General features: G+C 42.0%; 1 protein-coding gene across 5 annotated transcripts in view; it reads right to left on the bottom strand.

Moving 5' to 3' along the window:
* Positions 1–20,006, bottom strand: part of LOC129853659 (ATPase MORC2A-like) — a 32,052-nt gene extending 12,046 nt beyond the window's left edge. For 2 of the 5 annotated variants that reach the window (XM_055919955.1, XM_055919956.1), the window contains exons 1-15: positions 19,183–19,335; positions 17,192–17,340; positions 5,665–5,718; positions 5,346–5,380; positions 4,904–4,972; positions 4,697–4,787; positions 4,405–4,513; positions 4,017–4,176; positions 2,327–2,438; positions 2,080–2,205; positions 1,856–1,935; positions 1,637–1,719; positions 1,459–1,544; positions 1,232–1,372; positions 948–1,102 (exon numbers count right to left, since the gene is read on the bottom strand). In XM_055919955.1, the coding sequence (XP_055775930.1) occupies positions 948–1,102; positions 1,232–1,372; positions 1,459–1,544; positions 1,637–1,719; positions 1,856–1,935; positions 2,080–2,205; positions 2,327–2,438; positions 4,017–4,176; positions 4,405–4,513; positions 4,697–4,787; positions 4,904–4,972; positions 5,346–5,380; positions 5,665–5,718; positions 17,192–17,259 (1,369 nt within the window). In that variant the 5' untranslated portion in view covers positions 17,260–17,340; positions 19,183–19,335. Of the gene's footprint in view, positions 1–947; positions 1,103–1,231; positions 1,373–1,458; positions 1,545–1,636; positions 1,720–1,855; positions 1,936–2,079; positions 2,206–2,326; positions 2,439–4,016; positions 4,177–4,404; positions 4,514–4,696; positions 4,788–4,903; positions 4,973–5,345; positions 5,381–5,664; positions 5,719–17,191; positions 17,341–19,163; positions 19,336–19,878 lie in introns of those variants that run through there. The other 3 variants (XM_055919952.1, XM_055919953.1, XM_055919951.1) reach the window with 3 other exon arrangements.
* Between the last annotated feature and the right edge of the window lie 2,194 nt (positions 20,007–22,200).

The raw sequence follows: 22,200 nt of genomic DNA, 5'->3' as shown, positions 1-22,200 counted from the left end.
CAGCCCTTAGCCGTGGTATATTGGCCATATACCACAAATCCCTAAGGTGCCTTATTGCTATTATAAACTGGTTACCAACGTAATTAAAGCAGGAAAAACAAGTTATTTGTCATACCTGTGGTATATGGTCTGTCAGCCAATCAGCATTCAGGGTTGCTGATTCAAGCAATAAAGCCCGAAGGGGTGTGGTATCTGGCCAATATACCACGGCTAAGGGCTGTTCTTAGGCACCACCCATTGCAGGGTGCCTGGACACAGCCCTTAGCCGTGGTACATTGGCCATATACCACAAACCCGAGGTGCCTTATTGCTATTATAAACTGGTTACAGCAGGAAAAATAAATGTGTCGTACCCGTGGTATACAGTCTGATATACCACAGCAGTCAGCCAATCAGCATTCAGGGCTGGAGCCACCCAGTTTATAATAAGCTTTAAACAAAATTACCTAGAGATGATTGTCTTTTCATTTTTGGCTTCAGAAGTAGGTTCAGATTGAACATTACTCACTCAGTTTTGTGTTGGATGGTATTTCCAGGTTCCGCTGTGTTTCTTCTGCAGGTTTTGGTTTGTTAGAAGTTTTTTCTTGATAATCCTTGGTAGCAATAGTCCATTCAGGTAAATTTGTCCAAAATCAAGGTTTTAGGTATGGAATTGTGATTTGGAATGAAGGTTTTGACGTTGAGGTTAGTGTCGTGTATAAATCCTTGCGAGAAAATTCAAGTTAATCTACATATATCCAACTGTAATTCTATATTTTTGCAAAACTCAGGAACCAATGCTCTGTGTCTGTTCGCTCATTAGCTACCCTCTCCTCCCCCCTGTAACTATTCTCTAGGTTGTTGCTGTAAATGAGAATGTGTTCTCAGTCAACTGACCTGGTAAAATAAAATAAGGGTTAAATTACAACCTTCCACTATCATGGTTACATAGACGTTGTGTGTGTTACCTATGTTGCTGTCCTTCCAGTACTGGGCTAGGTGTTCTCCCATGGCTCTCAGAAGGTGTCTGTATTCTTTAGCGTCCGCAAAGTCCTGCTTGTTGTGAGTGGGCTCCAGAACCAGGTATGGAACATCTACTACCCCCACAACACCTCCACACGCCCTGCACACACACACACACAAACACACACACACACACACTTCATTAGAAAGCCTTTCTGGTCGTCTCACTGGTCACCGACTAGCCAGTAAGAGGACAATCGAAAGGAGTGTATATGTGTGTGTTACTCACATTCCTCCCTCCAGCTGAGGTCCAGTCTTTTCATACATCTTGATGAGGCGAGAGCAGTTATACACAAACATCCCATCCAGGTCTCTCTGCTCAATGTTCACCCCGAAGATAAAACTCAGTTCCTTAGGCTCCTTCAATGCTCTGGGGGAAGGAGAGCAGTGTTAACGTTTTATTGTTTGGTTTGACTTTCGTTTGTTTGTAAAGTTAACATTTTTATTTTGACTGACTTCTGTTTGGACTCCTGAATCATCTTTTTCACTTCAGCCTCCCGTCGAAGTATCATGGCCCCCTCCTGAGCCTTACGCAACATGACCTGGAGCAGAGAGAGGATTTGAATAAGGGAGGAGAGGAGTCAGACCATTGGGTCAAGATATTGCTAATCTTGCCGTGTGTGTTGGTTCTTACCCGTGACTCTTTGGACAGGTCGTCTCCCAGTTTGGCCTCCAGAGACAGACTTTTGCTCTCCGCCTCACGAGCCTTCTCCTCCGCTGGAACACACACACGCACACACACAGAGAGGGGAGTGGGTTCTAAAGGCAGAACTGGTTCTGTGTGTGTGTGTGTGTGTGTGTGTGTCTTACCCATCTTGGCCAGGTGATGTGTGTGTGTGTGTGGGCAACTCACCAATTTTAGCGAGGTGATCAGCCTTTTTTACTTCCTGCTCAGCACGGGTTTTGAATCGAGTCGATGTGTATTTATATACCCTGAGAGACAGACACAGACTTAGCTGAATGGACACAAACAGGACTTAGGATTTTAGTCTTAGTGATGTCTCTAGACAGGAGAGTCTCTGGATGCGGTAGTGTTTGTGTATATATATATATATATATATATATTTTTTTTTAAACCTGGGTTTGTAGAGGCAGCAAGACAGTCTCTTGGTCCTGACTTTGTGTCCCTGTATGAAGATCCTCATCCTGGGGTCGATGTAGAGGACAGCTGCATATGCTCGGAACGACCGACGTTCTGGCTTCCTGTATGAGGGGAAGTGATATCATCAACATAAACACACAGTCCTAGGTAGTCTTCAAGTCACGACACAGATTATTAAATATTTTCTTTTTCTTTACCCACACACACAGACCCCATACTTACACTCCCTCTGAGGGGGTCCCAGCCATCAGGATATCCTGGTGGTCTGTCTCTACATCCAGCTCTGGTTCTCTGGTGTCCATCAACTTCAGGTTATAGATGATCACCAGAGTACCTACACACACAGTTCAGATTATAGATTATCACCTACAGACAGACATGCTGACACACACACACACACTAGAGGCCAACCGATTAATCGGAATGGCCGATTAATTAGGGCCGATTTCAAGTTTTCAAAACAATAGGAAATCGGTATTTTTGGACACTGATTTGGCCGATTAAAAAAATATCTATATATATATTTTTTTTACACCTTTATTTAACTAGGCAAGTCAGTTAAGAACACATTCTTAGGTGAAATTGTGTCACTTCTCTTGCGTTTATTGCACGCAGAGTCAAGGTATATGCAACAGTTGGGGCCGCCAGACTCGTTGCGAACTAATTTGCCAGAATTTTACGTAATTATGACATAACATTGAAGGGTGTGCAATGTAACAGGAATATTTAGACTTATGGATGCCACCCGTTAGATAAAATACGGAACGGTTCCGTATTTCACTGAAAGAATAAAAGTTTTGTTTTCGAGATGATAGTTTCCGGATTCGACCATATTAATAACAGGAATATTTAGACTTATGGATGCAACCGTTAGATAAAATACAGAACGGTTCTATATTTCACTGAAAGAATAAACGTCTTGTTTTCGAGATGATAGTTTCCGGATTCGACCATATTAATGACCTAAGGCTCGTATTTCTGTGTGTTATTATGTTATAATTAAGTCTATGATTTGATAGAGCAGTCTGACTGAGCGATGGTAGGCACCAGCAGGCTCGTAAGCATTCATTCAAATAGCAATTTTGTGCATTTTGCCAGCAGCTCTTCGCAATGCTTCAAGCATTGCGCTGTTTATGACTTCAAGCCTATCAACTCCCGAGATTAGGCTGGTGTAACCGATGTAAAATGGCTAGCTAGTTAGTGGGGTGCGCGCTAATAGCGTTTCAAACGTCACTCGCTCTGAGACTTGGAGTACTTGTTCCCTTTGCTCTGCATGGGTAACACTGCTTCGAGGGTGGCTGTTGTCGATGTGTTCCTGGTTTGAGCCCAGGTAAGAGCGAGGAGATGGACGGAAGCTATACTGTTACACTGGCAATACTAAAGTGCCTATAAGAACATCCAATAGTCAAACGGTATACAAAATACAAATCGTATAGAGAGAAATAGTCCTATAATTCCTATAATAACTACAACCTAAAACTTCTTACCTGGGAATATTGAAGGCTCATCTTAAAAGGAACCACCAGCTTTCATATGTTCTCATGTTCTGAGCAAGGAACTTAAAAACGTTAGCTTTCTTACATGGCACATATTGCACTTTTACTTTCTTCTCCAACACTTTGTTTTTGCATTATTCAAACCAAATTGAACATGTTTCATTATTTATTTGAGGCTAAATGTATTTTATTGATGTATTATATTAAGTTAAAATAAGTGTTCATTCAGTATCGTTGTAATTGTCATTATTGAAAAATATGTTTTTAATTTATGTATTATTATATTTATTTATTTTTTATTTTTTAATTATTATTTTAAACCGGCCGATTAAATCGCTATCGGCTTTTTTGGTCCTCCAATAATCGGTATCGAAAAATCATAATCGGTCGACCTCTAACACACACACACGTCTCACCGCTGCTGCCCTCTATCTTGTTAAATTGTTCCATCAGCTGCTGTTCGTTTTTAAAAGGAGAGTATTTGTAGATGAGCTCCGTCTCTATGGCGAACTTCTCAGGGTCGCCTGTGACTGGCTGTCTGGTCAGTAGGTCCCAGGTGGGCAGGGGTACGATCACCTGACAAGAGGAGACAAACGGACAACCTTAAGATACATACTGACACACTTCTCAAGAGGTGAATGTTATGTGTTGTTTCAAATAGGTGGACATAGTCAATAAAGGCTCTTTCAGTAAATCAGAGTATAACACGACAGTCACAAAATAAAACACTATGTTTTAAGCCACTGGACATATCATCAGTGTGTCTGCTGGATGGGAGATCGCCTGCTGCAGCTGACCCCTGACCTCGTCAAGCCCCTCCTCCTCGTGGAACGTTCTAGACAGGAACAGGCAGGACAGAGTGTTGTCCTTCTTGGTGAACAGAACAAAGTCTTTCCCAATACGCATGGAGCCCCTAGAGAGAAACACACACACAAACAATGTGACTCACTTGGTGAGAGCGTGGCGCTAGCAACCCCAAGGTTGCATGTTCGATTACGGCGAGGACCACCACATACAATCACTATAAATGTATGAACTAAATGTATGTATGAAAGTGTCTGCAAAGGGGTATATATATTATGTGTGAGAGGCTTACGATTTGAGACCATTTCCATACTGGCCGATGTGAGTAGAATCTGGTGTACGCTTAGTGGACTTCCCAAATTGGATCACATGGGTCGCCTCGTCTGAGAGATAGGAGAGAAATATAACCATCATATATGGTATTTCTTATAGCATATATAGATTTGTGGATCAACTTAATTACTGTCCACTTTAGTCATTTCATTTGAATGGAACTCACTGGGGTCCATTCCTGTGCCGTCGTCTAAGAAACATAGCATGTAGCCTCCACGCAAATCTTGTCTCTTCTCTGTTGGCCACGAGGGGAAGAGAGGTTAGACACAAGTTACAACAGGAGGTGGATGAGATAGAAAGCCACACACAGGTTAGACACAAGAGGGGAAAGGAGAAAGCATAACACACATAACTACTACTGAAATAGATGGCTTTTTCAATAGCTGAAACTAAGCTTTCTAAAAACAGAACTAGTCAAATACTGGGTGTAGCTTATAATTAAAATTCAATAGCCCGGTAACCATTGGCACTGTAGGTATTCTAGATTGTTGATAGGTAGCGTGATCTGTATAGTAGTGTCAGAGGGGTGAGGTGAGCAATGTAAATGTTTCCACATAGACACAAATCTATGTACCGGTGTATGTGAAGCAATATGTATGTGTGTATACCTGTGTAGATGTCAATCCGGGTGGCATTTGCATCCCTGTAGGAGATGATTGGCAGGTAGCAGACCAATCAGAAGGCAGATAAACCAGTGTGGTTAGATGCGGTTCCAATTAGAATGCTTTTACCTTTTATTTCAGAGTACAGAGAATACTAACAAATACATTTCCCACCAGTTTAATCCTGAATCAGTTCAGTATTGTTTTGCTGCAATTGTGATTTACCAACACTTATGCATGATGTCCCGCATACAAACATTTTGGATGGGTAGAGATAGAAGAACAAAGAATTGTGATTAAGAACAGAGAAGTGCATTGTTGGTACCTGGAGTTGTCCACCAGCTCAGCCAGAGCGCCAAACAGGAACTCATGTGTCGTTCTGGAAACAAACATCCAACCAATCAACCTACAGTTCTGGTCTTTAAAAAATTACATTTCCATAACACTTTGCTGAGGTAAGGAGAGTGTGCCAGCAAGCACAATTTCAAGTCAGTGTAAACATCAGTGCGTTCAATGTGGGTGGGGGTTGGGCCCTGTGCTATCATCAGGCCAAGGTTGGGTAACATAATGGAAGTTGTGGGGTGTGGCTGACTCATTGGTGAAAGTTGACAGCTGGGGTAATGGGGCAGAATGGAACCTGGTGTAGATTTTAGGTGGGACACTATGTGATACTGGAGTCAACCAGCCCTAGCTAGTTGAATACATGCAGGTTTGAAGGACCTGAATCGGGCAGATTATTTTTTATCAAACTTTATTTAACTAGGCAAGTCAAGTTAAGAACAAATTCTTATTTTACAGTGACGGCCAACCCCGGCAAAACCCTCCCCAAACCCGGAAGACGCTGGGCCAATTGCGCGCCTTGGGACAAATTCTCATCTGGCCTGACAGTCGATACTACTAAGTAATGGACCTTTTTCATAGCAGCACCCAAGTGTCTCCAGTGATTATGTTAAAGTGGTTAATTGTTATTTTTTAGAAAGTGCGTTTCCGTCACCCAGGGTGGCATTGAAGACATGCAGTGAATTCAGAAAGTATTCAGACCCCTTGACTTTTTCCACATTTTGGAATGTGTTACAGCCTTATTCTAAAATTGATTAAAAAAATTATTGATTGATTAAATTGATTAAAGTTAACTCAATCTACACACAATACCCCATAACGACAAAGCGAAAACAGGTTTTTAGAAATGTTTGCTAATTTATCAACAAAAATACCTTATTTACATAACTATTTCAGACACTTTGCTATGAGACTGGAAATTGAGCTCAGGTGCATCCTGTTTCCATTGATCATCCTTTAGATGTTTCTAAAACTTGATTGGAGTCCACCTGCGGTATTTTAAATATAAGGTCCCACAGTTGACAGTGCATGTTAGAGCAAAAACCAAGCAATGAGGTTGAAGGAATTGTCCGTAGAGCTCCGAGACAGGATTGTGTCGAGGCACAGATCTTGGGAAGGCTACAAAAACATTTCTGTAGCATTGAAGGTACGCAAGAACACAGTGGACTCCATCATTCTTAAAATGGAAGAAGTTTGGAACCGGTCTGATGAAACCATGACTCAACTCTTTGGCCTGAATACCAAGCATCACGTCTGGAAGAAACCTGGCATTGAGGAGTATACAACCTCGGTCATCAGCTTCATCAATAAGTATATCGACAACGTCATCCCCACAGTGACCATACGTACATATCCCAACCAGAAGCCATTGATTACTGGCGACATCCACATTGAGCTAAAGGCTAGAGCTGCCGCTTTCAAAGAGCGGGACACTAATCAGGACGCTTAAAAGAAATTCAGCTACGCCCTCAGACGAACCATCAAACAGGCAAAGCGTCAATACAGGATTAAAATGTAATCCTACTACACTGGCTCTGATGCTCGTCGGATGTGGCAGTGTTTGAAAACTATTATGGACTAGAGGGAAACCCAGCTGCGAGCTGCCCAGTGATGAGAGCTACCAGACGAGCTAAATGCCTTTTATGCTCGCTTCAAGGCAAGCAACACTGAAAGCATGCATGAGAGCACCAGCTGTTCCAGGCGACTGTGTGATCATGCGCTCCGCAGCCGATGTGTGCAAGACCTTTAAACAGGTCAACATTCACAAAGCCGCGGGGCCAGGCGGATTACCAGGACGTGTACTCAAAGCATGCACGGACCAACTGGCAAGTGTCTTCACTGACATTTTCAACCAATCTCTGACAGAGTCTGTAAAAGCTACATGTTTCAAGAAGACCACTAGAGTCCCTGTGCCCAAGGAAGCGAAGGTAACATGCCTAAATGATTACCACCCCATAGCACTCATGTCGGTAGCCATGAAGTGCTTTGAAAGGATGGTCATGGCTCACATCAACTGCATCCTCCCGGATACCCTAGATCCACTTCAATTCGGATACCATTCCAACAGATCCACAGAAGACGCAATCTCAATCGCACTCCACACTGCCCTTCCACACCTGGACAAAAGGAACACCTATGTGAGAATACTGTTCATTGACTACAGCTCAGCGTTAAACACCATAGTGCTCTCAAAGCGCATCAATAAGCTAAGGACCCTGGGACTAAACACCTCGCTCGGCAACTGGATCCTGGACTTACTGACGGGCCACCCCCAGGTGGTAAAGGTAGGCAACAACATGTCTGCCACGCTGATGCTCAACACTGGGGCCCCTCAGGGGTGCGTGCTTAGTCCCCTCTCTTCACCCACGACTGCGTGGCCAAGCACGTCTCCAACACAATCATTAAGTTTGCTGATGACACAACAGTGGGAGGCCTGATTACCGACAACAATGTGAGACGGCCTACAGGGAGGTCAGAGACCTGGCAGTGTGGTGCCAGGACAACAACAACCTCTCCTTCAATGTGAGCAAGACAAAGAAGCCGATCGTGGACTACAGAAAAAGGCTTGCCTGAACAGGCCCCCATTAACATTGATGGTGCTGTAGTCGAGCAGGTTGAGCATTTCAAGTTTCTTGGTGTCCACATCACCAACGACCTTATCAAGGTCCAAACACACCAAGACAGTCGTGAAGAGTGCACGACAAAACCTTTTCCCCCTCAGGAGACTGAAAATATTTGGCATGGGTCCCCAGATCCTCAAAAAGTTCTACAGCTGCACCATCGAGAGCATCCTTACCAGTTGCATCACCGCCTGGTATGACAACTGCTCGGCATCTGACCGTAAGGCACTACAGAGGGTAGTGCATACGGCCCAGTACATCACTGGGGCCAAGCTTCCTGCCATCCAGGACCTATATACTAGGTGGTGTCAGAGGAAAGCCCCAAAAATTGTCAGACTCCAGTGACCCAAGTCAGACTAGGTGTGGGCAATTCCAGTCCTCGAGGGCCTGATTGGTGTCACAGTTTTTCCCCATCGCCAGCTAACACACCTGACTCCAATAATCACCTAATCATGATCTTCAGTTTAGAATACTATTTTGATTAATCAGCTGTGTTTTCTAGGGATGGAGAAAAAAAGTGTGACACCAATCAAACCCTCGAGGACTGGAGTTGCCCACCCCTGTCATAGACTGTTCCCTCTGCTACCGCACAGCAAGCGGCAAACCATAAGACTGATTAATAATTGATTACATCAATTACTAAATTGCCACCTGGCCTATTTACATTAACACACACCCAATTGTTTTTACACTGCTGCTACTCGCTGTTAATCTATGCATAGTCACTTTACCCCTGCCTACATGTAGAAATTACCTCGACTAACTTGTACTCCCGCACATTGACTCGGGACCGGTACACCCTGTATATAGCCTCGTTATTGTTATTTTGTTGTTACATTTTACTTTTATTTATTTGGTAACTCTTTCTTGGACTTCATTGTTGGTTAAGTAATTAAGTATTTCATGTTATGGTCTACCAACACCTGGTGTATTCGGCACATGTGACAAATAAAATTTGATGGTTAAGCATGGTGGTGGCAGCATCATGCTGCGGGTATGTTTTTCAGTGGCAGGGACTGGGAGACTAGTCAGGATCGAGGGAAGGATGAACAGATGAAAACCTTCTCCAGAGCGCTCAGGACCTCAGACTGGGGCGAAGGTTCACCTTCCAACAGGACCACGACCCCAAGTACACAGCCAAGACAACGCAGGAGTGGCTTCGGGACAAGTCTCAATGTCCTTGAGAGGCCCAGACAGAGGCCGGACTTGAACCCAATCAAACATATCTGGAGAAACCTGAAAATAGCTGTGCAAGTCGTACACTCCCCATCCAACCTGACAGCGCTTGAGAAGATATGCAGAGAAGAATGGATAGAAATTCCGCAAATACAGGTGCGTCATACCAAAGAAGACTCAAGGCTGTAATCGCTGCCAAAGGTGCTTCAACAAAGTACTGAGTAAAGGGTCTGAATAGTTGTGTAAATGTGAGCTTTTTTAAACTATCAACTTCTAAAAACCTGTTTTTGTTTGTGATTATGGGGTAGTGTGTACATTTTGAATAAGGCTAAAACATAACAAAAGCTGGAAAACGTCAAGGTGTCTGAATACTTTCTGAATGCACTGTATGGATAGCAAATTCAACAAACTGCATAATCAAAACAGTTGCTTTTTGAGGTGTTCTAAGGGATTCGCCTGAACTTTTGTATACTTTTTAGCCAATAGTTCTTAACATAGCCCCCCATGAGCCAAAAGTAGTCCACGAAAATAGCGTGCTATATCATATATGCGCAGATAAACTCAGCAAAAAAAGGAAAAAAATAAACATCCTCTCACTGTCGACTGCGTTTATTTTCAGCTAACTTAACATGTGTAAATATTTGTATGAACATAAGATTCAACAACGGGAACATAATCTGAACAAGTTCCACAGACATGTAACTAACAGAAATGGAATGTGTCCCTGAACAAAGGGGGGGGTCAAAATCCAAAGTAACAGTCAGTATCTGGTGTGACCACCAGCTGCATTAAGTACTGCAGTGCATCTCCTCCTCATGGACTGCACCAGATTTGCCAATTCTTGCTGTGAGATGTTACCCCACTCTTCCACCAAGGAACCGGCAAGTTCCCGGACATTTCTGGGGGTAATGAAATCTAATCCAAAAGGTGCCAGACGTGCTCAATGGGATTGAGATCCGGGCTCTTCGCTGGCCATGGCAGAACACAGACATTCCTGTCTTGCAGGAAATCACGCACAGAACGAGCAGTATGGCTGTATACCATATGAGGGAGGAGGATGTCTTCCCTGTAATGCACAGCGTTGAGATTGCCTGCAATGACAACAAGCCCAGCCCGATGATGCTGTGACACACCGCCCCAGACCATGATGGACCCTCCACCTCCAAATCGATCCCGCTCCAGAGTACAGGCCTCGGTGTAACGCTCATTCCTTTGACGATAAACGCGAATCCAACCATCACCCCTGGTTAGACAAAACCGGCGATTCGTCAATTAAGAGCATTATTTGCCAGTCCAATCTGGTCCAGCGACGGTGGGTTTATGCCCATAGACAACGATGTTGCCAGTGATGTCTGGTGAGGACCTGCCTTACAACAGGCCTACAAGCCCTCAGTCCAGCCTCTCTCAGCCTATTGTGGAAAGTCTGAGCACTGATGGAGGGATTGTGCGTTCCTGGTGTAACTCGGCAGATGTTGCAATCCTGTACCTGTCCTGCAGGTGTGATGTTCGGATGTACCGATCCTGTGCAGGTGTTGTTACACGTGGTCTGACACTGCGAGGACGATCAGCTGTCCATCCCATCTCCCTGTAGTGCTGTCTTAGGCGTCTCAAAGTACAGACATTGCAATTTATTGCCCTGGCCACATCTGCAGTCCTCATGCCTCCTTGCAGCATGCCTAAGGCACGTTCACGCAGATGAGCGGGGACCCTGGGCATCTTTTGGTGTTTTTCAGAGTCCGTAGAAAGGCCTCTTTAGTGTCCTAAGTTTTAATTGCCTTCCGTCTGTAAGCTGTTAACGACCGTTCCACAGGTGCATGTTCATTAATTGTTTATGGTTCATTGAACAAGCATGGGAAACAGTGTTTAACCCTTTACAATGAAGATCTGTGAAGTTATTTGTATTTTTACGAATTATCTTTGAAAGACAGGGTCCTGAAAAAGGAATGTACATTTTTTTGCCAAGTTATGTGCACCACGTCAATGCTTGCTCTCTCGCTCTGCTGTGTGTGTCTCTTGCTAGCTGTCACTCAAATGCCGAGGGGCTGAATCTCATCGGCTGCAACTGAAATTGCTAGAGGGCTGGCCCATGTGGGCGGGAAAGCAGAGGAGGCTGGTGGGAGGAGCTATAGGAGGAGGACAGGCTCATTGTAATGGCTAGAATGGAATAAATGGAATCAAACATATGGAAACCACATTCGACTCTGTTCAAATAATTACATTACAGCCATTACAATAAGCCTGTCCTATACAGTGCCCTCAAAGTATGCACACCCCTCGACTTTCTACATTTTTTTGTTACAAAGTGGGGTTTAAATGAATTTCATACATTTTTTGGTCAACGATCTACAAACAAATACTCTAATCTCAAAGTGAAAGAAAAATGTACATAGTATTTTCCATTAATTAATTTTAAAAAAGTAACATTTTATTTAACCTGTTTGGGCTGCAGGGGCAGTATTGAGTAGCCGGATAAAAGGTACCCATTTTCAAACGGCCTCGTTTTTTTTATTTTTTATTTTATTTTACCGTTATTTTACCAGGTAAGTTGACTGAGAACACGTTCTCATTTGCAGCAACGACCTGGGGAATAGTTACAGGGGAGAGGAGGGGGATGAATGAGCCAATTGTAAACTGGGGATTATTAGGTGACCATGATGGTTTGAGGGCCAGATTGGGAATTTAGCCAGGACACCGGGGTTAACACCCCTACTCTTACGATAAGTGCCATGGGATATTTAATGACCTCAGAGAGTCAGGACACCCGTTTAACGTCCCATCCGAAAGACGGCACCCTACACAAGGCAGTGTCCCCAATCACTGCCCTGGGGCATTGGGATATTTCTTAGACCAGAGGAAAGAGTGCCTCCTACTGGCCCTCCAACACCACTTCCAGCAGCATCTGGTCTCCCATCCAGGGACTGACCAGGACCAACCCTGCTTAGCTTCAGAAGCAAGCCAGCAGTGGTATGCAGGGTGGTATGCTGCTGGCTGCTCGTACTCAATTCTTGCTCGTACAATATGCATATTATTATTACTATTGGATAGAAAACACTCTCTAGTTTCTAAAACCGTTTGAATTATATCTGTGAGTAAAACAGAACTCATTTTGCAGCAAACTTCCTGACAGGAAGTGGAAAATCTGAAATCGATGCTCTCTTCTAGGGCCTGCCTATAAAGGTCCTTGATATTTATTAGAATACATGCACTTCATACGTATTCCACTAGATGTCGACAGGCAGTGAGAGAAGAAATGGAGTGAATAACTTGATCTGGGGTCGAACAAAAGCTCTTTGTATGACGTGTCACCAGTTTCCTGTTTTCTGGAGAGCGCGTGAAGGGACCTGGATTTGCCTTCTGATAAGCTGTCGTTATGGACGACTAATATCTCCGGCTTTGATTTTATTTGATACATGTGACAATATCACCGTAAAGTATGTTTTTTTCAATATAGTTTTATTAGATTATTGAAATTTTTTCGGGACGTTAGGCGTGTTGCGTTGTCTGTGTTTGTTCACGAAGGAGAGCTTAGGCCCACTTTGCTAGCTTGCCGTGCTAATTGACTGGAGAAGAGGACATTCTAAATCCAAACAACTAGTGTTCCCGACAAACGACCCCTTGTACAACATTCTGATTAAAGATTATCAAAAGTAGGACCCATTTTATGATGTTATTTCATATATCTGTCGAACATGTTGTACTAGTAGTTTGCGGCCAGGTTTTGGGCACGCTCTCGCCATAACGTAAACTTCATATCGTAATGAAGTTATTTTTAGAATTCTAACACGGCGATTGCATTAAGAACTACTGTATCTATCATTTCCTATACAACATGTATTTTTTAGTTATGTTTATGAATAGTTATTTGGTCAGAATATGTGAGTGCCAGAAAAATATCCGGACGTTGTGGGAAAAAGATGCTACGTTAGCACAATGTATAACCACTGATTTCAGCTCTAAATATGCACATTTTCGAACAAAACATAAGTGTATGCATAACCTGATGTTATAGGACTGTCATCTGATGAAGCTTATCAAGGTTAGTCAAAAATTATATATATTTTGCTGGTTTGTTACGATCGCTAACTTTTGCTGCTGGGGAATGGCTTGTGTTTCTGGCTATTGTGGTAAGCTAATATAATGCTATATTGTGTTTTCGCTGTAAAACACTTAAGAAATCGGAAATATTGGCTGGAATCACAAGATGCCTGTCTTTCATTTGCTGTACACCATGTATTTTTCAGAAAAGTTTTATGATGAGTATTTAGGTATTTGACGTTGGTGTCTAATTACTCTGGCTGCTTCGGTGCCATTTCTGACGGTAGCTGTGATGGTAGCTGCAATGTAAAACTGATTTATAGCTCAAATATGCACATTTTTCGAACAAAACATAGATTTATTGAATAACATGTTATAAGACTGTCATCTGATGAAGTTGTTTCTTGGTTAGTTTGGTTGGTTCTTGGTTAGTTAGGTTGGTTTTGTGCATGCTACCTGTGCTGTGAAAAATGTCTGTCCTTTTTTGTATTTGGTGGTGAGCTAACATAAATATACGTGGTGTTTTCGCTGTAAAATATTTTTAAAAATCGGACATGTTGGCTGGATTCACAAGATGTTTATCTTTCAAATGCTGTATTGGACTTGTTAATGTGTGAAAGTTAAATATTTCTAAAAAATAAATTTTGAATTTTGCGGCCTGCACTTGAAGTGGCTGTTGTCATATTGTGCCCGGCTTCGGGCTTGCAGCCCAAAGAAGTTAAATAAGTATATAACCCCGAGTCAATACATTATAAAATCACATTTTGTAGCGATAACAGCTTTGAGTCTTTCTGGGTAAGAGCTTTGCAAACCTGGATTGTACAATATTTGCCCATTATTCTTTTAAAAAATTCTACAAGCTGGTTATTGATCATTGCTAGACAGTCATTTTCAAGTCTTGCCATTGATTTTCAAGCTGATTTAAGTCAAAACTGTAACTAGGCTACTCTGGAACATTCAATGCTGTCTTGGTAAGTAACTCTAGTGTATATTTGGCCTTCTGTCTTAGGTTATTGTCCTGCTGAAAGGTGGATTTGTTTCCCAGTGTCTGAAGTAGACTGAAACAAGTTCTTCTGGGACTTTGCCTGAACTGTGCTCTATTTCCCTTTCTCACAATAAAAAAAAAAACCTAGTCCTTGCCGATGACAAGCATACCCACATAACATGATGCAGCCACCACCATGCTTGAAAATATGAAGAGTGGTACTCAGTGATGTGTTGTGTTTGCCCCAAACATAATGCGTTGTATTCAGGACAAAAAATATATATTTGCAGTATTACTTCAGTGCCTTACTGCAAACTGGATGCATGTTTTGGAATATTTTATTCTGTACAGGCTCCCTTCACCATACTTTTTAATTTCTAAAAACATAAGTCCACTTTAACATTATGGGGCATTGTGTGTAGATCAGTGACACAAAATCTAAATGTGATCCATTTTAAATTCAGGCTGTAACAAAATGTGGAAAAGGTCAAGGGGTGTGAAAACTTTCTGAAGGCACTGTAGCTCCTCCCACCAACCTCCACTGGGGGAAATGGCGCAACACAGCTTCCAGAAAACAGTCGCTTTCAAACTAGGGATTTCATGGCTAATTGAGGTAAGAAAATAATTATGCATGTATGAACTACACATTGACACATCCAGCCCAAAGCGGGAGGTTTAAAAAAAATACTAGTCTCAAAAGTACGGAAGCATGTCGGGGCGGCAGCGTAGCCTAGTGGTTAGAGCGTTGGACTAGTAACCGAAAGGTTGCAAGATCGAATCCCCGAGCTGACAAGGTACAAATCTGTCGTTCTTAATTGACTTGCCTAGTTAAATAAAGGTCAAATAAATAAATAAATAGATGTCCTTAACCCATATTCACAGTTAGCCATTATGTAAAGGCTGGAAAAAAGTCCCCAGCAGCCTCACCTTGGCCCCAAGTAAGAGCAGGTCTGATGAGGCCATGGCCCAGTGAGTTTGTGTTTCAGATTCTCTACTGGAGTATTTATGTAATTGCTTGGCTATCCCAACTCCTTGCTCTGGTCAAACACCACACACACAGACATTAGCGCCTTCTCCACAATGAGTCTAGATCTGAGTACCTCTCAGACAATTTCTAGAATGTAAATATATTTTAACCGTTCTGATTGGTCCCAGAAACCGATGGGTTAGGCTAGAGGTAATGCGGCATTTTGAAAATGTGTAAACAAAATGTGACTGAAATGATCCAATCGCTGATGACTTTGTTTTGTACAACACCCCCCATTTTGAGATTACTACTTCAACGACGGCAGTGTCAGACTGAAATATATAGCGAACATAGTGCAAGCGGAAGAATCCAGTTTGAGTCGTCAGGCAATGTGTAGCAGAGGTGTTCTGGTGTAACCTTGCTTGAGACCTGAACACGCATACTAGCTCCCAGAAAGAATGCCAAGGCATTGGCACTGTGGGCCAACATGGCCGATCCAGGTTTGAATGTAGTTTGTATCCTTTTTCCTCTTCAGCTGTTCCATTCATTCATCCCAGTAAAGGCACACATTATCCTTTCCTTTTGTTATTTGAAAGGAAATGCCACAGGAGAGGGTGGAGTGCATTAAGTATTAAACTCGGGCAGCAGGTATAAGAGGCTTTAGGAAGCTAATAGTTTTAACCTTATTTTTAGAATACCTTGTTATACCTGTTATGATCTCTATCCTCTCCAAATGTTAGAACATAAAAACGCCCCTGTGGGGATGGTATTCCTTGCTCTGGCAACCCATGAATGTGGCGTTATTTACATGTGGCCAGAGTTCAACAGCACTCTGCATAAAGAAGTACAGCATGCGTGTGTGTTAAAATTCTCACCTTGGCTGCATCATCATCAAGCATCATGTACAGTTGGTCTCTGGTGATTTCATACTACATAGACGGGCTGTGCTTAGACTCATATACAATTGTATTAATTAATGCCCATTTTATGTAAACAGGGCTTTATATGTTGAAGATATTTCACCGGGGGGGCTTCACGTCTTAATTAAGGGGAGAGCGTTGATCTACAAGTTGCATCAGCTATTTATGGTGTGCTGTTTGATGGTGTTAGTCTCTCTCATCTTGGCCTTAGTCCAAAGTGCATTGCACCTGTCCATAAATTACTTATACCACTGGCCTTCGCTGAGCCATTAGCGGTCAAACAGTAGTTGTTTGTATAGTGTTTTCAGGGAGATAGCAAAAGTTCAGACACCCTGGACAGCTGTCATTTATCAGCTGGATCCATCAATGACTTGGTTATGCAGGCATCATTAGCAGCCATTTTCAACTTTTTACTACTCCGCGTTTTGCTCAGGAAGGTCTTTCAACCGTACGATGCAGCAATATTTTGCAGTAAAAAGGCTTTTTAGCATAACCGTTCCTTTTTATGTAGTCTATTCAACCATCTTGTGAGATTTTAAAAAAGGCACAATTTTAGTCCCTCGTGTTGTTGACTGTCAGCATCCAAGGAATGCAATGTCCTGCTCCATAGTGTGGCCAGTCTGTAAATCACTCTCACTTGACATCCACAATGACATTCCTCTCCTCTTTACAATGTCCACATTGGAAAAACGTTGAGTAATACTTTCATGTGTAATTTGTGACCTCCATGTGATGTGTGTAGTATTAATGATAGTGTGGTGTGTGTAGCTATGAGATAAATATATATATTAACCACAGACGGTACTTACGAGTTGGTGTGCAGATACTCGAAGGTGAGCTGAGCCCTGTTCAGGGTGCTGTAGTTAGAATAGGCCATCGCCACTCGTTAAAAGCTACTTCCTGGTCTTCTTTCTGACTTCCTTGCAGTCCAGTGTGGCTTTTCAAGAGCCTCATGCACCTACAGAATAACAGCAGCAGTCAGCTCCACTGGTCAAACGTATGCATGGTGTCAAGGATATTATGAACGTGTGAAATAACAAGAGCCTGGAATATAATGAGCTTACATAAAAATCAAAGGGCAATTTCACAGTAACGGAATTACGCGGATACTTTTTACACTTTAAAATGTATGCCAAACAAAAAAACATTGATTTCAAAGAACCATACAACCCTATGCACAACGACTACTTTGAACACAGTAAAATAAAAAAATACTTGCTAAGTTTGGTCAAATCTCCCTTAGTTTTAGTATCAGTTTTTGTTACTAAATATATCTGCACACTTCTTCCGGTAAATTTGTTTTTATAAAATGTTCAGTGGAAATTGTTAAAAGTAGTCCTTTGAAATCAATGGTTTTTGTTTGGTATACTATACATCTTAAAGTTAATCTGATTGTCAGCGTAATTCCATTACAATGGAATTTCTTAGAACAAATACTACTGGAGGAAAAGCCTCTAGATATCTGATACTTCATCATTAATCAAACAGCCACCAGACTATTACATTGAACCCCCCCCATTTGTTTTGTACACTGCTGCTACTACTCGCTGTTTATAATCTATGCAGTCACTTCACCCCTACCTACATGTACAAATTACCTCAACTAACCTGTACCCCCACACACTAACTTGGTACCGGTACCCCCTGTATATAGCCTCGTTATTATGTTACTTTTTACTTTAGTTATTTGGTAAACATTTTCTTAACTCTTCTTGAACTGCACTGTTGGTTAAGGGCTTGTAAGTAAGCATTTCACAATAAGGTCTACACTTGTACTCAGTGCATGTGACAAATAAAGTTTGATTTGATCAGCGGGAATAAGTCCTGTTGAAAAGTATGCCTATTTAAACTTGGAAATAAGTCCTGTGGTGGTTGGCAACCTCTGTCAATTCATGACTGGATTTGAGTGCTTTTTCTATAGGTAAAAACGTGTTATTACTTAGCACGATCACAGTCTCTATCACACAAAAAAAAACTCTCTGCTCCTGTCCTGTTTAGAGCTTGCCAGCTTGTAGTCCTAAAAAAAAAAAAACGAGTTCGTTCAGCCATTCCTATGGGGAAAATAAATGGGGAAAGAACCGGGTTTTGGGATAAACGCCCAAAATAAGGTCTGTTACAGGCTTAGATCGTATACGTTTTGTTCTATGAGATAATATCAGTCAGTTAACATGACCTTTATGAATTATGAAACCTGTGTGGTTTTTCTGATTACAGAAGTGCTTCTAAAAAACGCACAAAAATGTTTACAAAAAAATGAATTATTTAGTTGATTAAGATCTCATAGAATCAAACGTAAAATATCTCCTAAGCCTTCGTTTGCCACAGACCTTACTTTGGGCGTTTATCAAAAAAACTTACAAAAACTCCATTCATTTTCCCCATAGGCTTTGTCCAACGAAGCAAGGCGGAGCTATTGCCTAGAAAAAGATGCCATTACTAATTTCTCTCTATAGACCACGCGCCAGGTAACACTCCACTTTCAAACTGGCCCGCCGAGAAGAGAACACTCACGTGGGAGGCCTGTTAATGCTGTTTATCTGGATCATTCCATAAGACTCATCTAGGCTAAATCTTGACGTAATTTTTATTATCGAGTATGGATGAGTAAAGAGACGAGGTTATTGTCCAGTTATACTTTAACAAATGGTTAGTCTACTGACCAAGTTAACTAGCAACCTATATTGGCTCTCACACCCACAATTTCTGGTAGCTACCCTCCCTATCTAACGTTAGCTAGCTAGTTAGTTAGTAAACACCTGTAAAGAGCACATTATCATGTACATTTATCCAATATGCAAACCGTTTAGAGCGCCAGCAGCTTCAAATTGACTTTAGGTCCGTGTAAAACATCCGTCGAAGCGATAACTACGTTACATTTCTGAAACCAACTCTACAGGCCGCGAAAACCTCATCCTTACTCCCCTCCCTCACAGTACTGCGCACAGAGGAGAGGAAGGTCCGAAAGGTACGCCCGCCTCTACCGTTCATCTGAACACCAATAGAAACACGTCATTTATTTACATTACTGTAATTTGTCAATCTTCGTGCCACGTAAATTATCAGGAAGTAGAACGTCTCGATTCAAGAAATAAGCAAATATAATAACGATATTTAAAGACATTGACGTCATGTAACAAATATTTTAACGTGAGCATTTTGCCTGTTAAAGTTGTGTTTATTATTATTGTAATATGCGTAATAAAGCCCAGCACACGCTAGTGCTGAAAGCCCGTTAATACTAATTTCCCTAAGTATCTGTCTTCTCAAACTCAGCCTAGGCTAGCTCTAAAGTTTAACTCTGTTATTAGCCAAAACTAAACGATTATCTTTGTTTTGGACATGCAGTTCGACTTTGCTCTATGATCCCCATGGTAAGTTTGTTGAATTAGCAACGTTAGTCGCCTGCTAACTGCTAGTTAGTTGACGGTTTATACACCAGTAAAGAATACCCATTAGCTTTTGCTAATGGAACATTTTTTTTATTATTTTTTTTTACCTTATTTCCAGAATATTCCGTTGTTTGAATCTTTTTGCTTGTTTATTTAGGACCTAGATTTAGCTGTGTTGTTGATTACTACTTGACAGCCATGTTGAATGTCAAATTCTGAAATGGCTGCCAGTGTCTCCTTGTTTTATGCAATAGTTAGTTGACCCATGCATGCTTGTACTTTATTTAGGTGAGTACTGCACCCATATATGTGCACAACTGTCTATTTTAAGTAGGCTACTAGGATAGTTTAGCTACTGGAAAATGTAAATTGTCAACTCCCCAACACTTCATTCCAACCATCCTTGATTGTAAGGGGGAATTCCGAACTGAGTCACTCGCACTAAAATGCACTTTTCTCCCTACTGTATACTGACATTGAACTTAAGCAAGGGGAAACGCATGTGCCAGCGATGTATTCGTTTGGGGTGGAGATCACAGAAATAGAGTTGTCAAAAGATATTCCTTATTCTGACCTTGACTTAAATCCCACACCAGAAAACCATGAATAAGTTCAAGCGAACCTATCGGTTCCAAGTGGGAAAACATACTGGTCATGTCCAAATACCCATACTTGCGCCCTAAATAGTAGGCCGTTTGAGTATGCAAAAAAAGTTTTGTTTATTAAGGTGATCAATTAGATATGCGGATGCGCTACCGTAATCAACGAATAGCGGGAAACAATTCAATCACGCATGAAGCATTCAAAACTAGAATGTTTAATATGCAAAAAGCATATCAACATGACAAGTATTTCCACCCCTTTCCCACAGTGAAGGATAAAATGCTGTGCCCTTGTGCATTTATTTATTTATTGTATGGCCTTTTACCTTGCAGTGATTAAACTTGGAGACGTAACCAAATGGGTACTGCAGCCTAGAGCGAGTGATGACGATGTAAAGCATTGCACAATGACAGTCACACCAAATTTAACCGTTGGGCACTTTTCAAATGTTTTAATTATATGCCCCGACTTTCTCTGTTTCCTACTATTTCTGTCATGTTAAATATTATCCACTAGTATTGACTGTCAATGCGTAAAGGCCCCCCAAACCCTATTTTCCATGAAGTAGCTCAGGTCTGATGAAAACTTCCCTAAACATACATTGTAAAATATCAGTGTTTTAAAATCTAAGCATGGGTTCTGAAAAGGAGATAAATATCCATACATTTGAATGGCTATCTTTCATTGATCTCCATTCTGAAAGCATTCTCCATAGGTTATTCTGTTGTGCTAATCAAATTGAAATTAAACAGGTACAAATTAAAGGGACTGCTTTAGATAAATTAACATAATTATATATTTAACTGATCAAGTTGATTGGCCACCCAGTGGGTGTGTTTTCTGGGATTTAATTATATTTATTCAGTGCAAGAGAGCAACAACCAAAAACCGTGCATGAGGTAAGTCTGAGTACCAAATACTGAAGTGCATAAATCAAAATGTGTAAAAGGCATTCCTTCCCTAAGTCTGAATCAGCCCCTATGTGACTACCCTTGAAGAGCTTTTTGATCTAGTCTGTCTGGAGTGGTTGAATCAACATTGTTTCCACGTCATTTCAATGAAATGATGTTGAACCAACATGGACTGCGCGACCTCCCGGGTGGCGCAGTGGTCTAGGGCACTGCATCGCAGTGCTAGCTGCGCCACCAGAGTCTCTGGGTTCGCGCCCAGGCTCTGTCGCAGCCGGCCGCAACCGGGAGGTCCGTGGGGCGACGCACAATTGGCATAGCGTCGTCTGCTTTAGGGAGGGTTTGGCCGGTAGGGATATCCTTGTCTCAGTATGTAAAATGTAATAAAATGTATGCACTCTACTGTAAGTCGCTCTGGATAAAAGCGTCTGCTAAATGACTAAAATGTAAAATGTAGATGTTGAATTGACATCTGTGCCCAGTGCATCTATTCTATTGGTTCCATTTAATCGGGCAGTAAAGGCCACATACAATATTTCAGTATTTGAAATGACAAAAATTATTTGAGCCCAGGTCTAAACCTAACCCCGTCCAGTGTCAGGTCTGAAGCACTTGATGGAGGGGCCCTAATGTAAGGGGACTGGTGATGGTGGAGCCCTAATGTAAGGAGACTGGTGATGGAGGGGCCCTAATGTAAGGAGACAGGTGATGGAGGGGCCCTAATGTCAGGAGACTGGTGGAGGGGCTCTAATGTAAGGAAACAGGTGATGGAGGGGCCCTAATGTCAGGAGACGGGTGATGGAGGGACCCTAATGTAAGGAGACAGGTTATCCAGAGAGAGCCCTGTGTCTCCTAAGGAATAGGGTTCCATTTGGGAAGGATCCCCTGTCATGTCTGAGGCCTGGACAGTGATGAAGG

This window comes from Salvelinus fontinalis, chromosome 4, assembly GCF_029448725.1.
Source record: "Salvelinus fontinalis isolate EN_2023a chromosome 4, ASM2944872v1, whole genome shotgun sequence".
Taxonomy (NCBI): Eukaryota; Metazoa; Chordata; class Actinopteri; order Salmoniformes; family Salmonidae; genus Salvelinus; species Salvelinus fontinalis.
Note: the sequence above shows the minus strand (reverse complement) of the source record. Positions and strands in the feature narration are given on the sequence as shown.